Source organism: Trachurus trachurus, assembly GCF_905171665.1.
Source record: "Trachurus trachurus genome assembly, chromosome: 5".
NCBI lineage: Eukaryota > Metazoa > Chordata > Actinopteri > Carangiformes > Carangidae > Trachurus > Trachurus trachurus.
This window is the reverse complement of record NC_139896.1, coordinates 34,677,400-34,700,416: the sequence shown is the minus strand read 5'-3', so window position 1 is coordinate 34,700,416 and position 23,017 is coordinate 34,677,400. Positions and strand designations below refer to the sequence as shown.

The window sequence follows — 23,017 nt, the reverse complement described above, 5'->3', positions numbered from 1 at the left end:
ACACCCCAGAGGTTCTCACCACTCATTAGAATTCATGAACCAGCCCAAACCCACATTAGTGTATTCTTGGAATTTGTTAACGAAATGCACACGCAACAGTTTCAGCCACTTGATCTTCATGTTCAACAGGGAAACAACCATTAAACCCGAGAGGCGTCAGGCCTTCAGCGAGCGTACGAAGACGCTGAGGACTCTACACATCTGTGAGAGCGCTCTTCAAGCGTTATGGCTTCTCTCTGCACATGGTGGAGACACACACACAACTACAGGCAGAGGATTCAACTCGTACCCAGCCTGCAGGCAACATTACTGCTGACAGCATGTGGCCCTGCAGAGCGGTGCTTCCTCTGACCCCACTGCAGTCTTTACGTTGCAGAGAGCTGAATCACTGGGCTCTGAGAGCGAGGGCCGATTGATATAAATACTGGTTCAACTATCTGAGCGTAGACAAAGAGTTAAGAAAAAGATCCGCCGGGATAAGAGATACAATTTTACTTCACATCCATCTTCAGTTTTTTTTTTTCTGCTCAGTATTTACAAAACTATATAGACTAGAGGTACTCATACTAGCTACTTCCTTGATAATCTGTACTAGCTAACAAGACAAGTACTGATATAATACATATTTTTAAAAACAACTGATCATTAATAATAACAACAAAAAAGGAAAAAAAAAATAGAGAAAAAAAAAACTTCATACTAAATGGCACTCTTAAAAAAAATAACCGCTTTGCCACAGCAATATAAATTCTGACAACAGACTGTGGCACAAACTGTCGAAACAAAACAATGAGCAACAGGCAGCCAAGTAGCCTGATTGATTACAAAAACAATCACAATCAATACCGGACTGCATGGGCAAGCATCTAGGCGCTAGGTCAGGAGTGTGAAATGTGAATTTACTTTGCACGTTGGCAGAATCAACACATTCCAGCTGATTTTAGATATTTTAGATTCAGGGGGAAAATACATTAAAAGTTGCCAGTACAATCTCCCCTCTACTTTTTATTTGTTCAGTCTGTTCTTTTGTGTGGGCACAATGTCAAAAAGAAAAGGAATGCTTCCAGGCAAGGCTTCGACATGCAAGAGAAAATACATTGTGCTCAAGGAGCTCTGGTGTGAGGGGGAAAAGAAAGCTTACAAAAAAATGTTGAAGTAGCAACCAGACTGCAGCAGCTGCAAGGTGAAGGAAAAAAAAAAAGAGGAAAACATCCTATTTAACAGCAAAACCACCTAGTATCTATGTTGCTCTAAGTTTTGTCAGAAGTCAGTTTTAACATCTCCCCCTTTCTCTCTCTCTCATACACGCAACAGACACGCACGCACACAGACACATGCCAGTCGTCTTCAACAGCACGTCTCATCTGCAGACTGTGGACACTGTCTTTAGGTGTTCCTGATGCCGAGCGCCGTCTCCAGCTCCTGTCTCCTCTGCTGCACCTGAAAGACATTTTCACACCAGATTTAATCTCCAGAGGAAAAAAACATAAACAAAAAAGGCGAACGGGCACTATAATAACACCACCAGCAATTAGATCAAGAACCTTTTAATTAGCACTAGAGCCAAAATAATCAATCGATTAGTCTCAGAAAATGAAATGGCAACAACGTTGACAATCAGTTTATTCTTTTTCTTATTTAATTCAATCCACACAAAGAAAACAAAAAACAATTTGCTCTCAAATGTGAGAATTTTCTGCCTTGCAATGTTGTGAATGATAATAAATGGATTAACTTTGGGTTTTGGTCCATTGGTCAGAAATAATAAACAATTTGAATTTGTTGCCTTGGGCTGTGAAAATAGTGGCCACGCACATTTAATTATTATTAAAATAAACTCTGAATTAAATTCATTGATGATACAAAAAAACAACAAAAAAAACATTAGTTACAGTCCTGCGAGAGACTGATACAAAAGTAGCTTTGCAGATTTAATGGTGTGTGTGTATATATATATATAAAAAACAGCACTGAAAACATTAAGACTGAAACTTATTAACCAATTTCATTATTTATAAGAAGTGACATTAAACTAATTTTATTTGGATTTCTTGCAAACATGCAAATATTTTGCATGTTGCACCAAGCTACATTGTTATTATTTTGCCATTACCCATGTTTTGAATTTGAGAGAATAAATAAATAAATCAGTAAAGAAGATATTCATTATGCTCTCTCAAGATCTGCAAGATCTACAAAAAATACCCTCCTGCACGTTATTCATGAGAGATGGCTGATGTGTATTCATGTTATCCCTGTTGATATTCACCAAAGTACTATCCTCAAAACAAAATGTACCTAATATCATTTTTGAGGAGATTTCATTGCACATAGGAATGTAGTGTGGTAAAGACATTTTGGAACCAGCTGCCTCCGTCAGACAGATGGTTCCTTTAAAACCCCAATTCTTTCTGAACTTCCTGAAGTACAACTACAGTACAACAAAAGGTTTGAAGACATATTTAAGAAAGTTGTTCCCTGAGGAGAACAGAGAAGCATAACTTGTTTGTTTGATTAAGTTTTGGGTTTTGTTATTTGCCTTCATCCTGTTTTTCTCTCTGAGGTTGATGGGTAAAAGTCGAACTATAGCCGGAGACATTATTTATGACTAATGCTCTGGGCTCCAGTACTGTGTGGATTTAGCCTTCATGTGGTCCCAGTGAGAGCATCACTAAGTCATCCTCTGGGGAACAAGAAACAATCCATTTAAAAGCTGTTGCGATCACTTAAGTTTGGATAAAAGAGGAGGAGCCACGACTAAAAAAGAGGAGAAAACGCAGGAGGAAGAACATGCAGAAGAAGAAGAGTGTACCTTGGAGTAGAAGTAGCGGCACACCGCCTCCTGAGCCCACGGCTGGTAGTAAAACTCAGCCCGCCGCTCTTCTTCTGGGTTTCCCACCACGTCCGTCATGGTCTGTTCACACAAGAAGACATTATTAAACAAAAGCACATCTTAACTTGTCCTATGGCTGATCGATTTAAAAGCAAAAATACAGATACAGATCATCTATTGGATCAAACAGTGGCTGCAGAATGATGAACATGCTGTCACAAGGGGACCTTTTTTCTCTCTCCCCACTGATAAGCTGCTGCTGTGGGAGCTGCCAGCGACGTCTCAACTGAATTCATTCAATTTCACAGAGATTCGGCTGAACAAACACTGCAGGTGGGTGACAGCTGGTCAGCGGTTAATCGGCTCACTCGGCGCGCAAACGGGAGGCCGGCACGCTTCCACTCAGACATGTTATTAAATGTTTCACGCTCTATTTTGACTCTCTCCTGTCTTGCGCCTGAGCTGGCAGCATGAGCCCTGTGTTCAGATGGGGAGCTCATGTGGACAGTGTGTCCGTAGTTACGTAACCAAGGTTTTGTCTCACCGCAGCTGGACCTTGGGTTTAAATCCATGTCACTGTGACCCAGCAAACCACAGCAGGACCAAATAATCTCCAACATGACGGCAGGACTTTTTCTCAACTTCAATGTTACTCAGGGTTGGCAACGCCAGAGTTCATGTTTGCAGTCTTTTCATGATTCGTCGGATTCTTGATATGATAAACGTCAGTATATTTCGAGTGTCATTAGTTCAAGAGTTTCATCTGTGGGTGATAATGGTCTGGTGGTCTCTTTTCCAGGCATGAGAGGTGCTTGTATTTGTCGCATTCAAATATGGTTCTACATGTGGTGGTGTAAATTTGATCTCTACAGTGCAAATCACATAAATTTCCTCAAAGAGCTTTAACAAATCTGTGCTGTATTTAACAATTAATTTCCACCAGATTTGAATTTGGATACAAGGAGAAAAAGCACCAACACAGGAGGAACTGGTCTTTCAGAAACATGTGATACATATTACGTGTTATGCACAGGGTGGACAGAAACAATGCTATGTGTGAAGAAGAGCCATCCTGCACTAAACTCCTATATAGGGCTTTTACATGACTCGTGATTTACCTGCAAGACTCATGTTTAATGACTTTGTTCATCTGTGATGTGGAAAGCTCAGATTTATGTGTCTTGGTCAGAGCTCAGTTATAAAATCATCACACATAGTGAAGCTCTCTCCTGCCAGGCTGCTGACAGCTGAATACTCAGTCAGCCTGGACTGAAATACAAGAGGTGGGACCAGGGTCAGAATCTGTTGAGCCAACTTCCCTGATTGTCAACACTGAGCTGAGAGCGGCCGGCAGACTCGAGCTGCGCTGACCTCCATCACCCGTCTCTACCTCCACCAGTTAGTTTCAGCAGTTGGGTTGAATTTTAAACGCGACTTGGTTTGTAAAGTTTTACAGCCTCTGTACTTTACCCTCTGTGCACAATGATGCAGTAAAAATAAAGGGGGGTGCTGTGATTCTATCGTCTTCTCCCTAATGATGTTACACTACGGGAGAACAGGCTGATATTAAGCAGGTGAGTGGAGAAATAACAGTTGTGACAGTAATGGCAAGATAATTCATGTTTAAAGCTGCAACGGATGAGTCAGGCCTCCTACTCAAAACACTAGAAGTCTGTGATGCATTTGGATCCACAGAGGCTACTGTCAGTAGAGAAACTGGTTATTGCTGCTTCTTCATCTTTCTGATCCATGTGGGACCTCCAGCTGAATGACTGCTCAACATTCACAGGCAAAAGTGCTTACTCTTCTGAATGAATGATGAGCTGGGTTTGTGCTTTAAAGTTTAGGACAGGAACACAGCACACATGAAACAAATAGACATCCATTCTGCACTGACAATAGCTGTGTATTGTATGTGTTGACATTTGGTTTTGGTTTTTTTAAGCAGGAGCACCATGGTATCTACGGTGATACTGGAACAAAAACTAGTGTGTGTCAAGTTTCTTGCAAGTTTGAGGTCATCACAGACAGGACTGACCTTGAGGTCTCTGCACTGGGACTGCAGCCAGTCGTTGATAAAGCCCTGAGGATCTCTGGCAAAACTCAGCATGAACTCTCTCTGGGTCTTCAGCTGGTTAATGGTCTCAATGGTTTCATGGATCTGTGGAGAATGAAACGGAAGATTTAAAGTAGGTTAACTCGGTATTGATTTAATATTAATTGGCAGTCATTCATCAAATACAACATCACACTCAATTACTAAACTAAGGACAGATTGAGGTTTCCTTCATCCCTTAAGCCCTGGGCTACTTTTCTCAAAAAAGATATATACCCAGAAATCTGTTCTAACTGCACTAGTGCAAAGCCAAAATTAATGGGCTCTATTATAATCCTTTCCTGTTCTCATAATCAGGCCAGAAAGATTTCAAAATCTATTGGCCTTTTAAAAAAAATACATACATTTTCTTTTACTTCCACATTAACAAACAAAACTAAATTTAGAGCCAATAACAACCCTAATAAAGAGTTACTGTGGTGAAATGCAATCAAATGTGAAGCAGTGGAAATGAAGCACATTCATGCTGTATGCTGAATTCATTTCAGACTGCAGCATCAAACAGCTTCTCTGTCCATTTTAAAAAGGCAAGGGAGTCAAATAGCTTTGGTCCCTAATGACAGTTTATCTAGCTGCAAACTGTCTTGACTTTGACTCCCTGTAGACCTCACCATATTAAACTACTCCATGCTTTTCATCTAATAAAGATATTTCTTCCTCCTCATGTTGGTTGACAACTGTGACTTGCTTAATAAACTGGAATAACCTCTCCAAGTAGGTTCCTCTTTCATTTAGATCGCCTGAACTGATTAATGACCCTGTGAGAGACTGATACCGGTGATCTAAAGACGTCAGAGTAAAACCCAGGTTAAAACTTTGATTGAAGAACATAAAAACTAAATGTCTAATTATATGAAACGCTACTGATAATTCAACTGGGTAATAATTTGAGACACCAAATGATAATCGTTACGACAACAAAAACAACCTTGAGAGACTCAGTCTAAAAAGGAAAATACTGCAATCCTCACAGGTTTAATCAGTTGCTTTTCAATATCCAAAAAGAAGCAGATGTGACAAACATCAAACATTTTTTTCCAAAGTGACATGTGCACAAGGAAAAACATGTTGCTGTAGTAAAGAGACTGACAAGGTCAAGTCAGCTGCACATCTGGCTGCTTCACTCCACTCAACTCAAGGACCGTGGAGTCCTTGACAGGTTCACCAGAAAGATTAGATTTGCTATTCTTTGGCCTGGGCAGAGATAACACAGTTTATATCCTGCAAACTCAAAATGAATCTACATGGATCTGGTGTCCTCTAAAATGTCAAAAATAAACTACACATGTTGAGACAACTAAGATGTGCTCTGCTCCAAACTGTGTTTTTTAATGCTGGGCTGGGAGGAACAGGCTGTACATCAGCAACACACACCAAACCAAGAATGAAGTAACAAAATGAATGGCGCCTCTAAACTGTAAACAGACTCTGTGTATGTATTATTATTGTCGATTTGTCTCAACCCAGGGGGGGACGTCTTGAAGGAGAATGGCTCCATGCCTTATCAATGTGATAGCAGTCATCCCATCCAATGTAATGGCTGCTAGCGGGAGGTCAAGAAGACCTGACTGACCTCGAATCTATTCTCAAGAGAACAGAGGCAACAATACACCGGCAACAATTTGAGGGAGCAGATGTGTATGAAATTGCCCACGGCAGGCCCCACAAAATGGAAAAAAATAAAATAAAAAATAATGACACTCCAGGTTCAATGAACTGGGGCTAGATAAGGAGAAAAAAACAAGCTCCTGCCCATTCACATTAGGTTTAAATCGATTGTGCTTAAGTTGCCTTCGCAGTTACAGCAAATAGAAGCTGCCACATGGCAAAATGACAAGTTACAATTAGAAACGGCTCATCGATACAAAATGGAAGGAAAATAATTCAGTGCAATCTCAGACTCACGGGCAAAATACAGTAAAGTGGAAATCACACTTCCTCTTATTTCAACTTGTTCTTCGGTAGGAGTCAATTTGCTGGTACAAAAGATCTAAACCTCACAATAAAACCTCCAGGAAACAGGAAAAGTGCACACACAGGTCCGTCTAAAATTAACTGTAAAAAGCCCAGCTGGTGGCGGCTCCTACCTTGTTGTCCAGTCCTGCTATTTCCTGCTGACTGGCCGTGGAGAGCAGGAACGAGTTCATCTGGGTCTTCAGAGTGTCGTCCACTTCCACGTCAATGTCATAGCAAGCAGTCTTCTTTTGGTCATTGGGGTCCACGCTGTTACAGTTAATACAGTGTAAACAGTACATTTACTTTGTGTCCCATCACCCCGACAGGTGTTTAAATTAATACACAAGGTTGGATTTAAACAGTAGACCACCATTTACAACCACTTCTGCTATTCGCCAAAAAATAAGACAAACAACGTGAGTTTAATCAATCAGCTGCTTAACGGATTCAGAAAACTGGCACCTACTCTGACAGGCACTTAATCTTTTTAGTGTTTTTCAGGCTAAATGCCAACATTGATTTTGTCATATACGTTGTAATGAGTGTTGATACAATGCCTGGATGAAAAAAGGAATCTGAAGACATCATCTTGTACTCTGGGAAATTGCAATAGGCAGCGTTCACTGTTTTCTGACAGTTTATAGACAACAAATGAATCATGTTAATCAATAAATGTTGCAGCACTTTGCACAGCTTCTCTATGATGTCTGAAAAACAAAGTCTACTGTTAAAAAGCTGTGGGAATATAAAGCAGAGTACGCCTTTGGAAACAGAATTAGGAAAGAAATCATGACACAGTATTTCACATATACACTAGGACTGCATGATATCAGCAAAACGTCTGTGCGATGTCACTGTTCAATATTGCAATGACGATATGACTTGTATACTGTTCCTGTGTCTTTCTGAAAACAGCTACGATACGCTGTAGTACATATACCAGGCCTGTAGTGACGCTATAACGCTGCCACACAAATACACCACAAACGGGGAAGAAATGTTACGTCTAGCGGCGTAGCTCAGGTTACAGGTATGAGGTGTATGATTTTGAAGTGAATGTGAAGACGTGACACCTGTAAATAAAACTTACTCATTGCATTTCAGGCAGTCTGTTGCGATGTGTTTATCGTGCACATGTTGATATCACGATGACAATGAAAGTTAGATGTTCAGCCCTAATATACCTGTATATATATCTGTTTGACGTTACCTGATGACGTGGTTGATGATGATGGGCTCTGGGGGCATCAGGAGAGCGTGCAGGCGCTGCGGGATCTCAGAGAACTTCATCCGCTGGGTCTCAAAAATCTGCAAATGAAGGCAACAAGAAAACAAGTCCTGTTTAAAAACCAGAACTAATAACATTGAAAACACAAGTTTAGTTGCACGTGAGGATATTGACACAGCTTCACTGTCTTCTATGAACTGTATTTAAATCAACCATCTTTACAGCAAATGGCAACAACATTGTTTTGAATAAATCCCTAAAAGTAATCTGTGTTGACATAATCTTGTTAACTCAGTGTGTGGGCTGCAGGATGCTAGCATACATAACATACTTGGAGCAACAACAGACAAACTAAGAGCTCAGCAGCTAAAAACTGTGCATTTCTCCACATGTATATGATGGATCATTCTAGACATTTTGACAGATTGCTTGGCTTTTTGCCCTTTTGGCTTGGTGTGCAACCCCACTTTCGAACATTTGATTGTGACTGTGGAAGTGACAAAGTGAGCTACACCCACCCCTCAGAAGCCTGAGCCTCCCTTCTGGGTAAAGAGGAGCACAAACAAGTTTAATCAGAGGCAAAGTTAGTGAGATAAAATGTGCAAGATAAGATTTTACATAGCAGTAATAAATGGGAAATGTATTTTCTTTATTTCACCCCGTCTGTGAGCAGAAACAACAATTCAATTCAACAATTTGGTGTGAAGGCCCACTTCTTATTGGGATTTGGTTGCATCCGCATTTACCTTATTGTTTTACTATATTAAAACAGTTCTTCTTAAAATTGATCTCAGGTATACAAGTCAGCCTGGGTGCAGCTGACTCAGCAAAGGTGACAGTATTTGGCTCTGTTGCTTTACAGCTCAGCCTCCTCTGTGAAAAATATTTCTGCTCTAAACAATCTACTTCCTCCTCTGCTCAATCTTCTTTTTATTCTAAGGTTTATTGCTGACTCTGTTGTTTGAATGTGTTATTAACTGCTTATTTTCTGATAGTTTCACTGCATTATTAACAAAGCAAGTGTTTAAAGTTGCAGCTCTATTCAACACTTTCCGCCTCCCAAATCAAAGGAGTGTATTTACAAGGACGGTTGTCATAAGCTTTCAAGTTAAATTTATTCCATAGGTTAACTTTGTAGGAATTGAAAACTGACTTTCTACAATACTGTTTATGTTGGCAGAGTAGAAAGGAATGCCCCAGGAAACCGGTCGGTGAGCCAGAAAGAGAGGGTCACCATAAAAGGACAGAGTGATGATAGAGAAAGTGGCTGTGCAACATCATGAGCAGGAATAAAGCAGGACAACTGCAAGACCCAACTGCTGATCATCCCAGCTACAGTTTGTGTTCATCAGTTAGATTAGAGAGAAAATGTTCGGTATCAAACAAAGCTGACTCACTCCACTCACCTGCTGCAGGTACTTGTCACAGTTGATGAACTCGCGCTCATGGGGGTCCTGGAGTTTGTGGGTCTTGACGTACTGCCACAGGGCCTGGATTATGACAGGTCTAGTCTGGGTGTGGATCCCCAGCATACGAGCCAGTCGAGGGTCCAGCTTGAACTGAGGCGGCTGTTTGGACGAAGGTAAATTTGCTGTCAGATGATGACTCAGGCTCTCTTCCATTAATCTTTGCTCAAGCCAAATGTTTAAAGAGCACTTGAAGGCAGCACTACCACACGGTCTGCTAAGAGGCAGAGTGAAACTATGAGACTTCACCTGATAGTCGAGCATGAGCAGGACGGTGCAGCGGACACCCACGTCACCTGGCCTCTTCACCTGGAAACCATCAGTCTCCTGGGTGGTGGCGGTCCTGTGCCACTGGAGTCATACAGGGGAGATTTTAATGACAAGTATAACATTTACTGATCAGTCTGTACACTGATAATCTCCATTTAAAGGAACCATTTTAAAATCATCAGTGGAGCAACACAAAACTGATTCTTAGTGGTAACTGCCCACAACACCTCAATCCAATACAGCAGTTGTACTATAAAGTCTACTTTAATGACTCGTACAGACAAACATTGCATCAGCTGTTCTTATTTTAATTTGTCAAATCACAATGATGCAAGTAAAGTGTGAAAAATTAAAATTAAAATTTCAACAAAAATCTTAAATGGTATCTTTCACGTCAAATAAATAATCTTACTTCCACAAGGTGATTATCTGGACCATACAGGTCCTTGTCCAACTCAATCACCAGGGACTTGAAGAAAGAAGAGAACTTCCTTTTCTGTTTGGTGGCTTCATACTTGGACACGGCCGTCTGGAAAGCAAATACAATTATCATTATTATTAATGTTGATGTCGAAAACAAGTGACGTTTGAAAGCACAGTTGTTTAAAATATCTGCGTCTGCTGCAATCCATGATCAACACCTATAAGGACAGTAACTAAGAGTAATAACAGCAGTTTATTGAGACTGACCATGAATAATGACTGATCCTATTGAAATGGGAAAGTAGCCTAATTAATGAATTAAAAATTGATGAACGACTGAAATGAAACTGAAATACGCCAAGCGTCCACCAATTTATGATTATACAATGATTACCAAGTTACGATATCCCTGTGAGCCATTTGGTGATTTATCTCTGCAATTTGTCTCAATAAAAAGTAATAGAAAAGAACAGATATGTGGTTAAGTACTAAAATATAAAAGCATTAAAGAGACTGATATTGAATTGATAAAACCTTAATATCAAATAAGGACTTTGGCGAAAAAATACTTAAGGACAGATCTATGTAGGATTAATCAGATTTATACATATCTACAGAAATAATATGAATACAGTCCTCCAATCAACTTACATCTTCCAGCAGACGCCCCTCAACACGTAGCTCCCATGATGCAACAGTGCCTTCTCCATCCTCAGCATCTGGTTTTGCTGGGTTGAAGGTGTTGGATATGAAGATCCGAAGCTTTCTTTTTTGCTAAAAACAATCAAAACACAGCTATTTAAATTAATGTTATATTAATCGCTCAACACAGACTTAATAGTGCGCCTTAAAAATCATATCAGTGAAACGGCACTGCATGTGAATGAGAGGACAGCTCCACTCTATTCTGTCAAAGATAGCCAAACATCTGCCAGACATGCTGTTTTCTTTAGCATGACAACTTTTTGCTTACTTCTATGTAAACACAGTCTGAAAAATAAACATTTACTTTCTACTAAAATGAAAACACAAAATCTCTCCTTGCTTCAAAAATCCATATGGGTTGAAGCCTAAAAGCTAATCCCCCCTTTCTATGGCAGCCTGTTATAATCCTGCAGACAGTTTGGATTAACAAGCCTTTACAAAATGGCATCACTTCTGAATGACCAGACCTAGGGACCATGGAGGCCCCTGAGCTTCTGGACGACACTGAAATTAATCTCAGGTATGGACACGAGTGAATCGGGGAGTTGAGCAGTGCACAGTTTAATTGAGCTGTACCTTAATGGGCCTCTTGAGGGCCTCCTGAATGTCAAGCCTTTTGCGCATGATGGTCTGGTCCAGCTTCCTCTCAAAAGCCAGCAGATCCATGTAAGCCTGAGACTCTGGGACCAGTTCCCTGATCTGGAACAGAGGAAAGGATACTGGTAACCACTAGTCCAACAGTTAACAAGTACAAACCTTAAACCACTCCTCTGTCCACCATTTCTCCACATGCTGATTCTCAACAAACATTATGGCAACATTTTTGTCCTGAAGAGGAACTGTACACAGCCTTAAGAAAACCATATGTACAAAGATATGTTGGCGGGTGGGTATAATTGCCTGCTGACATATTTTAGTAACTGCATGTAACTTAGCAGGGTAATGCAGCAGCTCCAGCTCCTTTGTATTTAATGAACTTTAGGAATTACAGGAATGAAAAAGTCTGCGTGGCTTAACTTCTCTTTCAGTAATGGGTACGTCTGAGTAAGCTGTGATTTAAAAACACTTTACAGGCAGACAAAAACATGAACTTAGTTACCGTATAATAAATCTAATCGTAATGTAATTATAATCACAATTGTGTGTGTTTGTGTTTATCTTTTCAGGACCTGCAGACACCCTGTGGTTAGAGTTAAATGGGAGTGTAAGGATATTAAGGATATGAAGAGTTAAGAAGCTTTTTCTGCTGCAGTTCTTCAACTTTCAAAGATCTTTCATCATGGACACGACCACCCTACAAGCACGAGACGGACAAAAATGTCAAGTGCATGAACTCTTAATCCTACGGCTTTAAATGGAGCTCTTTAGAGACCAGCTCTCATTGTTTCCTCAGTCACCTGAATTGAAATTCATATGAACTTGCAGATATAATCTCTCCAGTGCACTCAAGGCCAGAATGAATGGATTTTCATGCGCTACTGTTTGACAAATACTCACCCTCTGAGGTAGAATTTTATCAGCCATCTTCTTCTTCTTTGTGCTGTAAAAACAAATTATCCAAACAAGATAGAGTTGAGATTAGTCAGAGTGGCTCTGTGCCTCTGCACAACAGGACAAAGACGCCTGTTAAAATCTTAAGTCTGAGGCTTCCTCTGCAATACTTGGGTAACACAAGAACACGCGTGGAAATCTGACTGCATTAACATTATGGCAACGCTTCATTTGCTGATCTAGAGTAGGGGGATGGGGGGACTCACTGCTGGTTGCGGTTCTGCTGCTGAACCTGCTGAATCTGTTGGGGGGCCGGCCTCTTACGAGACGGGTCCATCACCCCGGGCATCCCAGGGCGAGACACGGGGCTGTTGCCGTACCCCGGGGGCCCCATGGCTGGTCCCTGTGGTGTCATACGGCTGGATGGAGGCATGCCCGGTCTCTGCACAGAAAAGAAGGCAAGAATTAATAGTTAAGGGGGGGGAAGGCTCGGAGAGTTTCTGGGCATTGGTTTTCTATTTCACAAGTCATTTCACAGCCACTGAATCTTTTTGTAGAGAGGTATCTGGCCACCTGCTATGAGGCTTTGCAGATGAGAAACAGGATTCATTTGTTCTCGCTATTTTCACCCCCAAATTTGTTCAGACTGCAGGAATCTGGTCTGCGTGGAGCTGTAACTTGCACTTATCAACACCAGGTGTCTGCAGCCCTAAAAATGTATATCATATGTTAATTCTGATTTTGCATATCTCAACTATGTATTGGTGCTCTGAGCAAAATGAAGGTCACAAGCACATCCCTTACGTGCTTCCCATTGTAACATGGTTAATTGTGCTCAAGGTGACTGAGCTGGTACTCTGCTGGTGGATGTTAATTGTGCACCACTTCAGCACTCCCAGAATGTGTTTTTTTTTTTTTTTACAGCTGAAATGAATAAATCTATATTACATGGTAGTTTGAATTACATTTCGATTCACCTTCATGGAAACAGAAAGGTGTCTATTTGAACACTATCATACACTGTCCAGAGGAATAAATGTGTGGTTGAGTTATAAACATAATAGGGCTGCACATCAGTTGCCGTTGCCGATATGAAATATGCCGCACATTTAGCAACGGAAATTTAGTGAAATCTGCAGACTGCCGTTCTTTCTAATATATACATGGGGTAAGATGAGCCAATTATGGATGCAAATTAACAAGTGAATTGGTTATCTGTGTTTCTAGATGAATTTGTGGGTCCATGGATTGCTGTTGATCTGACATACTGGAAGCGATAGAAAGCAGGTCCACTGTAAAGCAATCCGTTTTCCCAAGGTCAACATGTGATGATGAAAGCTTTGAAATGTCTTTTGAATGAAAGAAACAACAGATCGTCTCCTGCGCTGACAATCCTTCACTACAGCTATTGTCTAACTTACATTTGCTGTGACAAATAACATAAAATACATATCAAATAAATGAGTGCTGACAATATGAATACAGCGACACAACACACAAAAACCACATTCTTACAAAATCAGCACCACAAAAGATCACAGTGCTTTTGAAGGAAATACGAACACAGCTTTTTGTATTTGGTCTGCATGGTAGCCCTAAACAACAGGTAGCAACAGCCTGAATACCAACTCCTACAAGTAAGTAAATACAGAACAAACGCCTGTGCCAACTCACCAAACCATGTGCTAAGAACTCAAACAGGCGACTTCGTGTATCTGACTGCATGAGTGCAAGCGAGAGCAGCAGATAAGTGACAAAATCACTGATTGCAGCTTTCCCCTCCAGCAGTCACTCCAACAACTGAGAGAGAGTTAAAGGCGCTCTCTCCTCAGCCTATGGCGTTGGGTGACGAGAGAAAGAGTGACGGACATTGACTTGTCAACAATACAGAGTAGACGAATGCACTCTGCCTTTTCCCACAAAGCGGAGTGTGGGCAGACAGGGACTGTATGTCGATCATTCAGTGCTGTTTACACTATATATCAGCACAACCTTGGTTTACCTGAGAACAACTGGAGTTCTGCGGTTTTCAGAGTATGAAGCCTCTTTGACTGCGTTGTGAAAGGCTGCTTGTATGAGCGAAAGGAGTCAAGGACGTCAAGAGAAAAAAGACGAAACATCCTTTCACTAAATGACTATGTTGGCTGTCAGTAGCTAAGCAGCAAATACTTCAACTCCACTAGATCAAAAAACGTATTTAAATGTTTAAATCTTCTACTGTGGGTCTGACAAACCACATATCAGCCTGAGCCAACCAATGATCCAACACAGTAGTGTCAGTGCAGTACACTGGGCCACAGATCAGCATATGAAAAGCTATAATCTAATACTACACGTGGATAAATTCACTAACTCACTTTGTGTGACATGATGGAAAAAGAAGCAGCAGCATGTGTCACAGGAAAAACAAGAGAAACCACTCAGGGCTACTTAGCTATTTTGAGCAAAGTGCAACCATAAGCTCACAGAGAGAAGACCTGCATCGATCAGTCAGTTATTACAACAACAGAAAGTTAAAGAAACAACTATGGCAATCCAGCTCTTCTCTAATGTCTCACATTTATATCAGTAATATCTTTGGGCTAAAAAGATGCAATGCTCTCAAGGGAATGATGATGATTCTGCAGGTTTGTTTCACCTCATGTTTCTCAAAAAATTTCTTCTGACATTTAGTGCTCCAAATGATTATAGGAGAAAACACTCTTCCTTCCTTTTAAACCATTAGACCTTATACTCTATCCATTCAGTAATTGTGTTTTATTTAGTGTAACTTCATTTGGCTGCTAAACAAACACATTCACATAACAGTTACAAGCTGGGTAATTGTATGCATGAAAAATGTCTGGTGGAGATCTAAAATATCCCTTGCAAGTCGCAACTTTTCTAAGTGCAGAGTAATGTAATTCAAAAAGTAACAGTGATATTAGGTACTTTTAATGTCTGTGTAAGTAAGTAGGATGCAACATGTTTACACTGTCAAGTACTGATCACTTACTGCCTTTATATCCCTAACAACTGTTTCTTTACTGCTAGAATATCTTTATTGCCATATTTCATATTAAGTGAGGGTACTAATGCTAACTAGTTATCTAATGATAATGCATTAGATAACAGACATCACACAGTGGGTTGAATAATTTCCCAAAACACCAAGACTGTGCTTCTGCATAGGGTACTATGGATTGAAATCTGAAACTGTATGATACTATCTTATGTCGCCTCCTTGATAAGTCAGCTTGTGACCAATAATTCCTTACATTATTGATTTATCTGTTTGTTTTTACTTAATAGTAAGTTGTTTTCCCTTATATATGAGTTTATAATAAAACATACTGGGGCTGGTCCTCTCTGACCAGCCCCAGTCACCAACATGTTTAGTTTTCTTTCATGTCTGGAAAAGATAAGAATCAAAACCACATATTTTAAGAAGTTAGAAACAGCAAGTTGTTGCATTGTTTGCATAGAAAAATAATTATAATAAATCCATATCCTCGCCACTCATTTTTGATTAATTTAATAAACTTGAGAGCAGCTCCAGCATCACTTTTAAACAGCAAAACCTTGAGAAGCTGCAGACAAAATGTCAAACTTTGTGTGGAATATCAGTCTCGGTCCACTTGTTGGGTTGTGTCGTAGCCTCGTCACCTCGGTGACCTGAGGTTTACCAAATGCACATAAATGCTGTGATATGTTCAGGCTGGGGAGAACCAGCTGGTGAGCAACACACCAAACTACTACTACACACAGTGCAGCCTGGTCCTGGTCAGAGCCCGATTCAAACTGCAGCCTCTTCATTCACAAGTACACGATGTCTGCGACTTCACTTTGCAGCTTTCAACTTTACTTCAACAAACGATTGAACTCCGTGAAGTCGAGCATTTATTGTTAAATTGTTGTTTTTTTTGTAACGCATCCTTTTAAAACACTTTCAGCCCTGTTACTTTGAATACTCGCCGGTGTTTGCAGCTAGCGACGTTAGCAGGCTAAGCTAATTGGCTACCGTGACCAACTAGCTCTTCTCATAGTTAGCGGGCGGGAGGGTTAGCGGATTCAAACCATGAACTAACTCTCATAGTGGGTCAAAGTAGCCGCTTTACACGTTTCTCGTGGGTAACTAGTTTTCAGCCGGGCTGCAGTTAGTCCGAGCTGTGGCCCGCACCCGCGGCGGTGGGTAACGTTAGCCACCAGTGACAAAGCACTGGTAAGAGGCTTTGTTCTAGCGGACAGGCTAACGCGTCAGGAGCCAAGATGGAGTGATATCTCACCGGGTACCCAGGCCCGGGCATCGGGGAGCGGTACATGTGGTTCTGCGCGGCCGACGACGGGCCCATCCTTCCAGATGGAGTTCCGGGCCCCATGCCTGGTCCTGCGCCCGGTACCGGTGGTCCAGGTCCCATTGCTCCGCCACCTCCACCCGTCGGTGCTGTCTGAAACCCCCCTCTAGCCGCCATCTCCTCTCTGAATGTCGCCGCCGGTGGAGGCACGGAGCTACCGCGAGAGCGAGAACAGAGCGTCGGGTGGCGTCGAAGCCTCAGCGGCCTCTGCTGGACGCTGGTGGTACTGCACCGATGGTGCTGCTGCTGGTGATCATTAGGATGTTGAGTATGATGATGATGATGAATGAACTATTTGATAAATCATGTCTGGAAATATCACAAAATCAGAAGTGGAAGAAGTACTCTGATGTTTCAACAGCAATAACTTTCTAAAAATGTGTTGTTTTCAATTAAAGCAATTAAAACACATAACTGAGTTTTCAGTTCATGTTTAATTCCTTGAACATTAAACAAAAAGTTACTCATTTAGATAGACCCGCAGGTTCTTATAATTGCTTTCACTCATATTTTTTCAGATTATGATTGATAGACAATTTCTGGTGTCAATTTTTTTATATAGGGCCTATTGTAGGCTATATAGGCTATACTGTGAATGCTGTAGGCTATACAAAGAGTAGCGACAGTAAAAAGGTTAGCTACTGCTTGTGCAACTCAAAATTAATTTTCTTTTTGAAATACTATGAATCATGTTTGCTGAGATGTGCAGTGGACCCATATCAAACACAACTGTCTGGGTGTGTTGGAGGAGTGACAAGGTTAACATCCTTTTGTGTAGTGTGCACACAGTTCACTTGTCTTCCTGACACTGCAAACGCAAGTGGAATTGAAACCAAACCAAACAACAACTGAAGCTTTTCACAGAGAAATGTGTGGCAGGATCTGCACTTGGACCTATACTGGAAAAATTGTGCAAAGGCTTATGGCGCTAGAAATAAAGTCAAGTCACGACTTGCTTTTTTTTTTATCAGTTACATACAAAGTGCTGGAAAAAAACAACATCAAATCAATACTGGGTGTGACTGCCCTTTGCTTTTAAAATGGCACCAGTTCTCTTTGGTACATTTGAACCCAGTTTTTCGAGGTACTTAGGCTGTTCCAAGCATGTTGCAGAACTCTGGACAGTTTTGTGGATTAGGGCTGTCTCAGTGTCTTCTTTCTCTTCATGTTATTCCGGACTGATGTTAAGATCAGAGCTCTGTGGCACGGCAATCAGTCCATTTGTTGCTGAACTCCTTCTTCTTCTTATCACTGTAGACCTCTGGCTGCATGTTTAGGGTTGTCAGCTCATACTGCAGAATGAATCTGAGACCAAACAGATGCCTCTCTGGTGGTACTATGTGATAGGATAAGAATCAAAACAACTCAAGTGCTTAAATCTTTTTCACAAAACTATATATGGATTGATAAGATATTTTTCAACCTGTGCATTTAAAGTAAATTAAGTATAATTAAAATTAAATTGTTTAATTGAGGACATTATAGTCACAAATGTCCTAATCAATCCCACAATCATGAAGAATTATTCTGTGACCATTTTTGAACAGATTTGATTGCATCTTTAGTTTGCCAGTAACTTGAATGCCAAGTCTCATGTTCTTCCACTGGCTGTCCACGCTTCCAAATGGTTATCACAAAAATCGCAAGTGTTACATTTTTTTGTGAATTGAGATCAAAATAATTTGATTCATCATTTCATTTCCTTCATCACATCAGGAGCTCAGAAGCCAGTACATCAGCTCCTACCTTGTTTATTAGGCCCACGACTGGATGGCTTTTGAAGTGATACAGTTCTACATGACCTCCTTTGAATCCATCTCTTCATTATTGTGTTTGATCTGCAGAGAGACAGTGAGATGAGATGGGATGTTGAACCTCTGAAGTGGCTTCTGTAAGTAAACAACAAGTTCAGAGTGGAGCGGCTGGGGCCCTGTAAGTCAGCTACAGAATCAAACACTTTCTTGTCTCCAAACGTCGATGTCATTACACTTCCCTCCAATTAGTATGGTGCTACAACAGTACAAAACATGGCATCCCATCTGTTTGCATAGCCTATTTGTGTTTGATCAGAGTGTGCTTGTGCGAGTGTATACAACAGAGGAGGGGGAATTAATTATGTTTTTTGGGAACAAGGTGCAGCAAACTCTTCATTTATGGAACTCAATATGTGATTTTCTGCATTGTCCTTCAAATCTCAAGAGAGATTTTTTACAAACTGTGTGAGGAAGATGAAAGATAATCAGGTTTATCTGTGGGCTTCATGATAAACAAAACAAATAAGTCAGGGTTCACACATTAATTAAATGAAAGGCCAAATCAGGTGGACCCCAGTTTGAAATATAATACAACATCTTCCACTGCTGAAAAATCCAACTGCGCTATAATTATTAATCCTCTTAATGAGCTGAATGTAAAGTAGAGGAGCCAGGCTGCAGCCTGATCTATGACAAAGGGCTGAGCATGCTAATTGGACTGAGAGATCTGACAGGTTAAATTTATACCATTAACGTGACTCATCTGACATGCAGGAGGGTGATGATACAAGCTGGGGCGTCAGTTCAACCCCTACACCGTATATATATCCATTAATATAAAGTAATCCAATGCATACTAAAAATCACTGCTCTGCTTGAGTCAATATCCAGTTATCTTTACCGTGAAACAATTTTTTAATACTTCTGTTTCATAGCGGTGTAGCAAAATATTATTAAAGCTAAATAGTAGAAATTCTCCTGCCTTCAAAATGTTGCTGAAGTTGAAGCACAAAAGTATGAGCATCAAGATAGTGCCAAAAGTAACATTGTTGCAAGTGTGAGCAGATATACATCATTATAAATGCTTGAAATGTTATATTCTAAATAAAAAATGGATGATGTAGTGGACCAGAGAGAGCAATAGTTACCAAATCGAATGTCCTAGAATGGAAGAATAAATCAGAATATAATATTTATAGATACTCAAATACCTCAAAAATGTACATGTGCAGTGGTTGAGTGAAACCAATTATGCTGTGTTCCTATTACCCATTGGAACTGTTATTTTCACTTTTTTGAACTATTTGTTGGTGGTGTAAAACCATAAAAGATATATGTATGATATAGTATGATAAACCTTGTAGTTTTATAATTACTTCTGCACATTGATGATGCAACTGACAATAGACATCCACCAGTTTTGAGATAAAACTTGAGCATGTACCCAAACTAATGATTGGCCTTGGACAAAGTTAAACAACTGTTGCATCAGCATGATATTTAGCCCAGACAGAGTCAGTTTTGTGAATGTGTTCATTTAGTGATTGAAAATGAGAAAACATGCTGTGCACAACAATGAGGGATTGTGCAACAGGGGTGTAATATCCTTGTTGATGTAGATAATAAGATGCGATAACAGGATTAGGAGGAAATTAGTTCTGGTTTAAAAAGGATCCAGAGTCTGAACGCATGTCCAGTGGCAGCAGAAGCCATGATTGAAGTGACAGATGTGGGTGAAAACATGCGCCCAACAATAATTGTAACAAAATTCATTAAAAGATCTCTGCATGAAAATGGCCCCCTTTAAATCACATCCAGCTGCCTGGGGGTGATTAGCTGAGGGTGTTACAGACATTTAGGACACGCAGTTTGGGTTGGATTCCATTACCGGACCATCACTTATACTACCCACAGATTGGCTGTGTGTCAGCCAACAAGGTGAAAGCAAGGAGGGAGCAGATCTCTGATCTTTTTTTTTATCAGGGAGTGAATGAGGGCACGTAATGATTTCACCTCATTCAGAGAAGAGAGATGGGTTTTGCCAAGATTTCAGGCGCTGCCAACAACAATTAAGGCCACCAGACTGCAGGGAATCCTTGCTAATTCACATTATTTTGGAAAGATTTCCACTTTGTCTAAACTCCTGCTGATATCGAAATCGCTCAAACACCCCCACCTGCTTGGCCCCGGAGCCTTATCGGGATGCAGAGAGCACCGTCTGCAGGATTTCTGTCACTGGCCGGCAGCTCTCCTGTATCCTGACCCTCGCTGCAAACCTCAGAGTCGCTCACTGTCGCTAAGACAAAGACACAAATGCCAGCAGGAAGTGAACAGCATCGTCTTTTTTATTTCTTGATTAATTTGTCTTCCTGGCAGGTACAACAGAAAATAATAAAACCATCAGGGGGCAAAATCATGTTTCAGACATTGAAAACAGGAAAAAGAAATCTTCATAAGATGCTGGAGCTGGTTCCCAGAAGCTTTAACACTTGAATATTAACGCATGACTACCAGCTGAGGTTTCTCTCCTGAATAATAAAAAATGAATGCACGGTCATATTTGATGAACAATGTTGATGTTTGGTTTCCCACTAAAAAGGAATCATGAAAAAATTATCAGGCAAAAGTAAACTTCTCATCTTAAAAGAACCCCTTTCCGTCTGGACTGAGGTGCAGCCGCCTGAGTAACAAACATTTTCCAAGCCCATCGTTTTTTAAGGGCGTAAAACCAGGCTGTAATATACAGAGTCATGCATCACCAAGCTGCTTTTCTAATATAAGTGTGGCAGTTGGCAGCACCAGATGTACAGTAGCATACGAGAGGAGCCGTCCAGAACGCGCGGCTACTGGCTGACTGACAATCTTGATAAAATTTGTATCGGCTGTGCAGGATATTTCCCATCCATCCTTTTGTCATACAGCTGAAACTGTAATTACATTTCAAGAGTGCGGTGCTCTAAAATACCAATGTTGTTGCTGGCAGCTGTTAAACTGCAGCCAAAATGAACGGCTGAAGCAGATAAGCAATATCTAGTTTAATACCAGAACTCTGCCCCCAAACCCTTCACTAACTGCTGATTTAATTCCAAGAAAATATTGTATTAAGCAAAACAGGAGATAACATGTTGATTGGAGAAAACAGAGATTGCTAAATGTCTTCGAGATGAAGCATTGAATTCTTAATCAGATTTTCTGAGAGCTACTCGTGATTAAAAATGAACATTTGCACAGTATCTGGACTTGAAAAATACATTGCTTTGCCTATTTACCTATTCAGCCCAAAAATGACAAACATAGCCTCCAGATTGGAAACTCACTGATGAGAATAAAACCTCAGAAGAGTAACAATTTTCCAAAATGTTATTTACATTTTATTTATGCTTTGATAACTAAATAGACCAGCCTATTACCTGGAAGATGGAGACAGGGTTATCAGGCATTACTGAGTATGTTTTATATGAAAGAAAAGAACAACTGAAAAACAGTCGGATCAACACGATATTAATAATATGACAATATATCAAGAAGAATAGTACATTTTCTTTTACATCACCTCTACATACTGGCGTATTGTGCTTTGATAAGACTTTTGCAACTAGAACACAGATACAGAAAAAAGTTTTAAGAGCCCCACAAAACTCCAAGGATTTCCGTAATCATCTCTCCTTGAAAAAAAAAAACAGAAGAAGAAAAAGAAGAGAAAAATTCACCTCACCTCATCCCAGAATTGAGATAAGAGTAAATGATGTAGAATGAAGACTCCTCAACTCATCTGGCACATGTGAAAATGAAATGAAATGAAAAAATACAAACTCAAATTATAGGTGCAGCTCATCCGTTTGCACACTCAACACACACGCTCGTTGGTCACTTTTGTTGGCGCCCATGACACACGCACACTCACGTACAGCATAGCGTCACACATGACACAGAAATATATGGGATGTATCATCTTGCTTTTCCTGTATATCACTGAGGCAAACTTGGTACTTATAATATTCATATATATGTAAATAAAATAAAAAAAATAAAAAAGGTTATGAATGAAATGAAAAACATGCACTGGACAAACACAAGCATGCATTTACATGATGAGAGCTGAAATTGTCACTGGTACGTTTTAAATGGTAGATGATGCACCTCTACCACTACCACTGCCGTCACAACCCGCCCCCCACCACCCTCAGAAAGTGCCCCCCCAATCGACTACCCTCATTGTGAACATAGATACATTCTCACACAAACTACACAAAGTCCAGCTGTCATTGTTATGGAGCGCTGCAACAGTTACAGATGTTGCTACATGTACAGTGGAGTAAGCAGTGTGAATATTTGTCCCACTAGCAGGCCGATGTTGTGTGAAACCGTTGTGTGTTGCTGTGTTATATAAAGGCATGGGGGCTCTTTTTTTTCAGATCACCTGTTTACGGTGAGATAACTG

At 40.5% G+C, this 23,017-nt stretch overlaps 1 protein-coding gene across 3 annotated transcripts; it reads right to left on the bottom strand.

Annotated features, from left to right (window-relative positions):
* Positions 1-16,953, bottom strand: smarcd1 (SWI/SNF related BAF chromatin remodeling complex subunit D1). Of its 3 annotated transcripts, none has more exons than XM_083971733.1 (13): positions 16,754-16,953; positions 12,755-12,930; positions 12,495-12,537; positions 11,574-11,696; positions 10,944-11,066; positions 10,282-10,398; positions 9,849-9,950; positions 9,531-9,701; positions 8,116-8,213; positions 7,037-7,172; positions 4,872-4,994; positions 2,813-2,914; positions 1-1,440 (listed from the first exon to the last, which is right to left on the bottom strand). In XM_083971733.1, exons 1-13 carry the CDS (start codon positions 16,937-16,939, stop codon positions 1,387-1,389), a joined length of 1,554 nt encoding a protein of 517 aa, XP_083827859.1. In that variant the 5' UTR covers positions 16,940-16,953; the 3' UTR covers positions 1-1,386. The 3 variants fall into 3 exon arrangements, with proteins under 3 accessions (XP_083827859.1, XP_083827860.1, XP_083827861.1); XM_083971734.1 differs by having other exon boundaries at positions 9,540-9,701; XM_083971735.1 differs by lacking the exon at positions 16,754-16,953 and adding an exon at positions 14,163-14,321.
* Between the last annotated feature and the right edge of the window lie 6,064 nt (positions 16,954-23,017).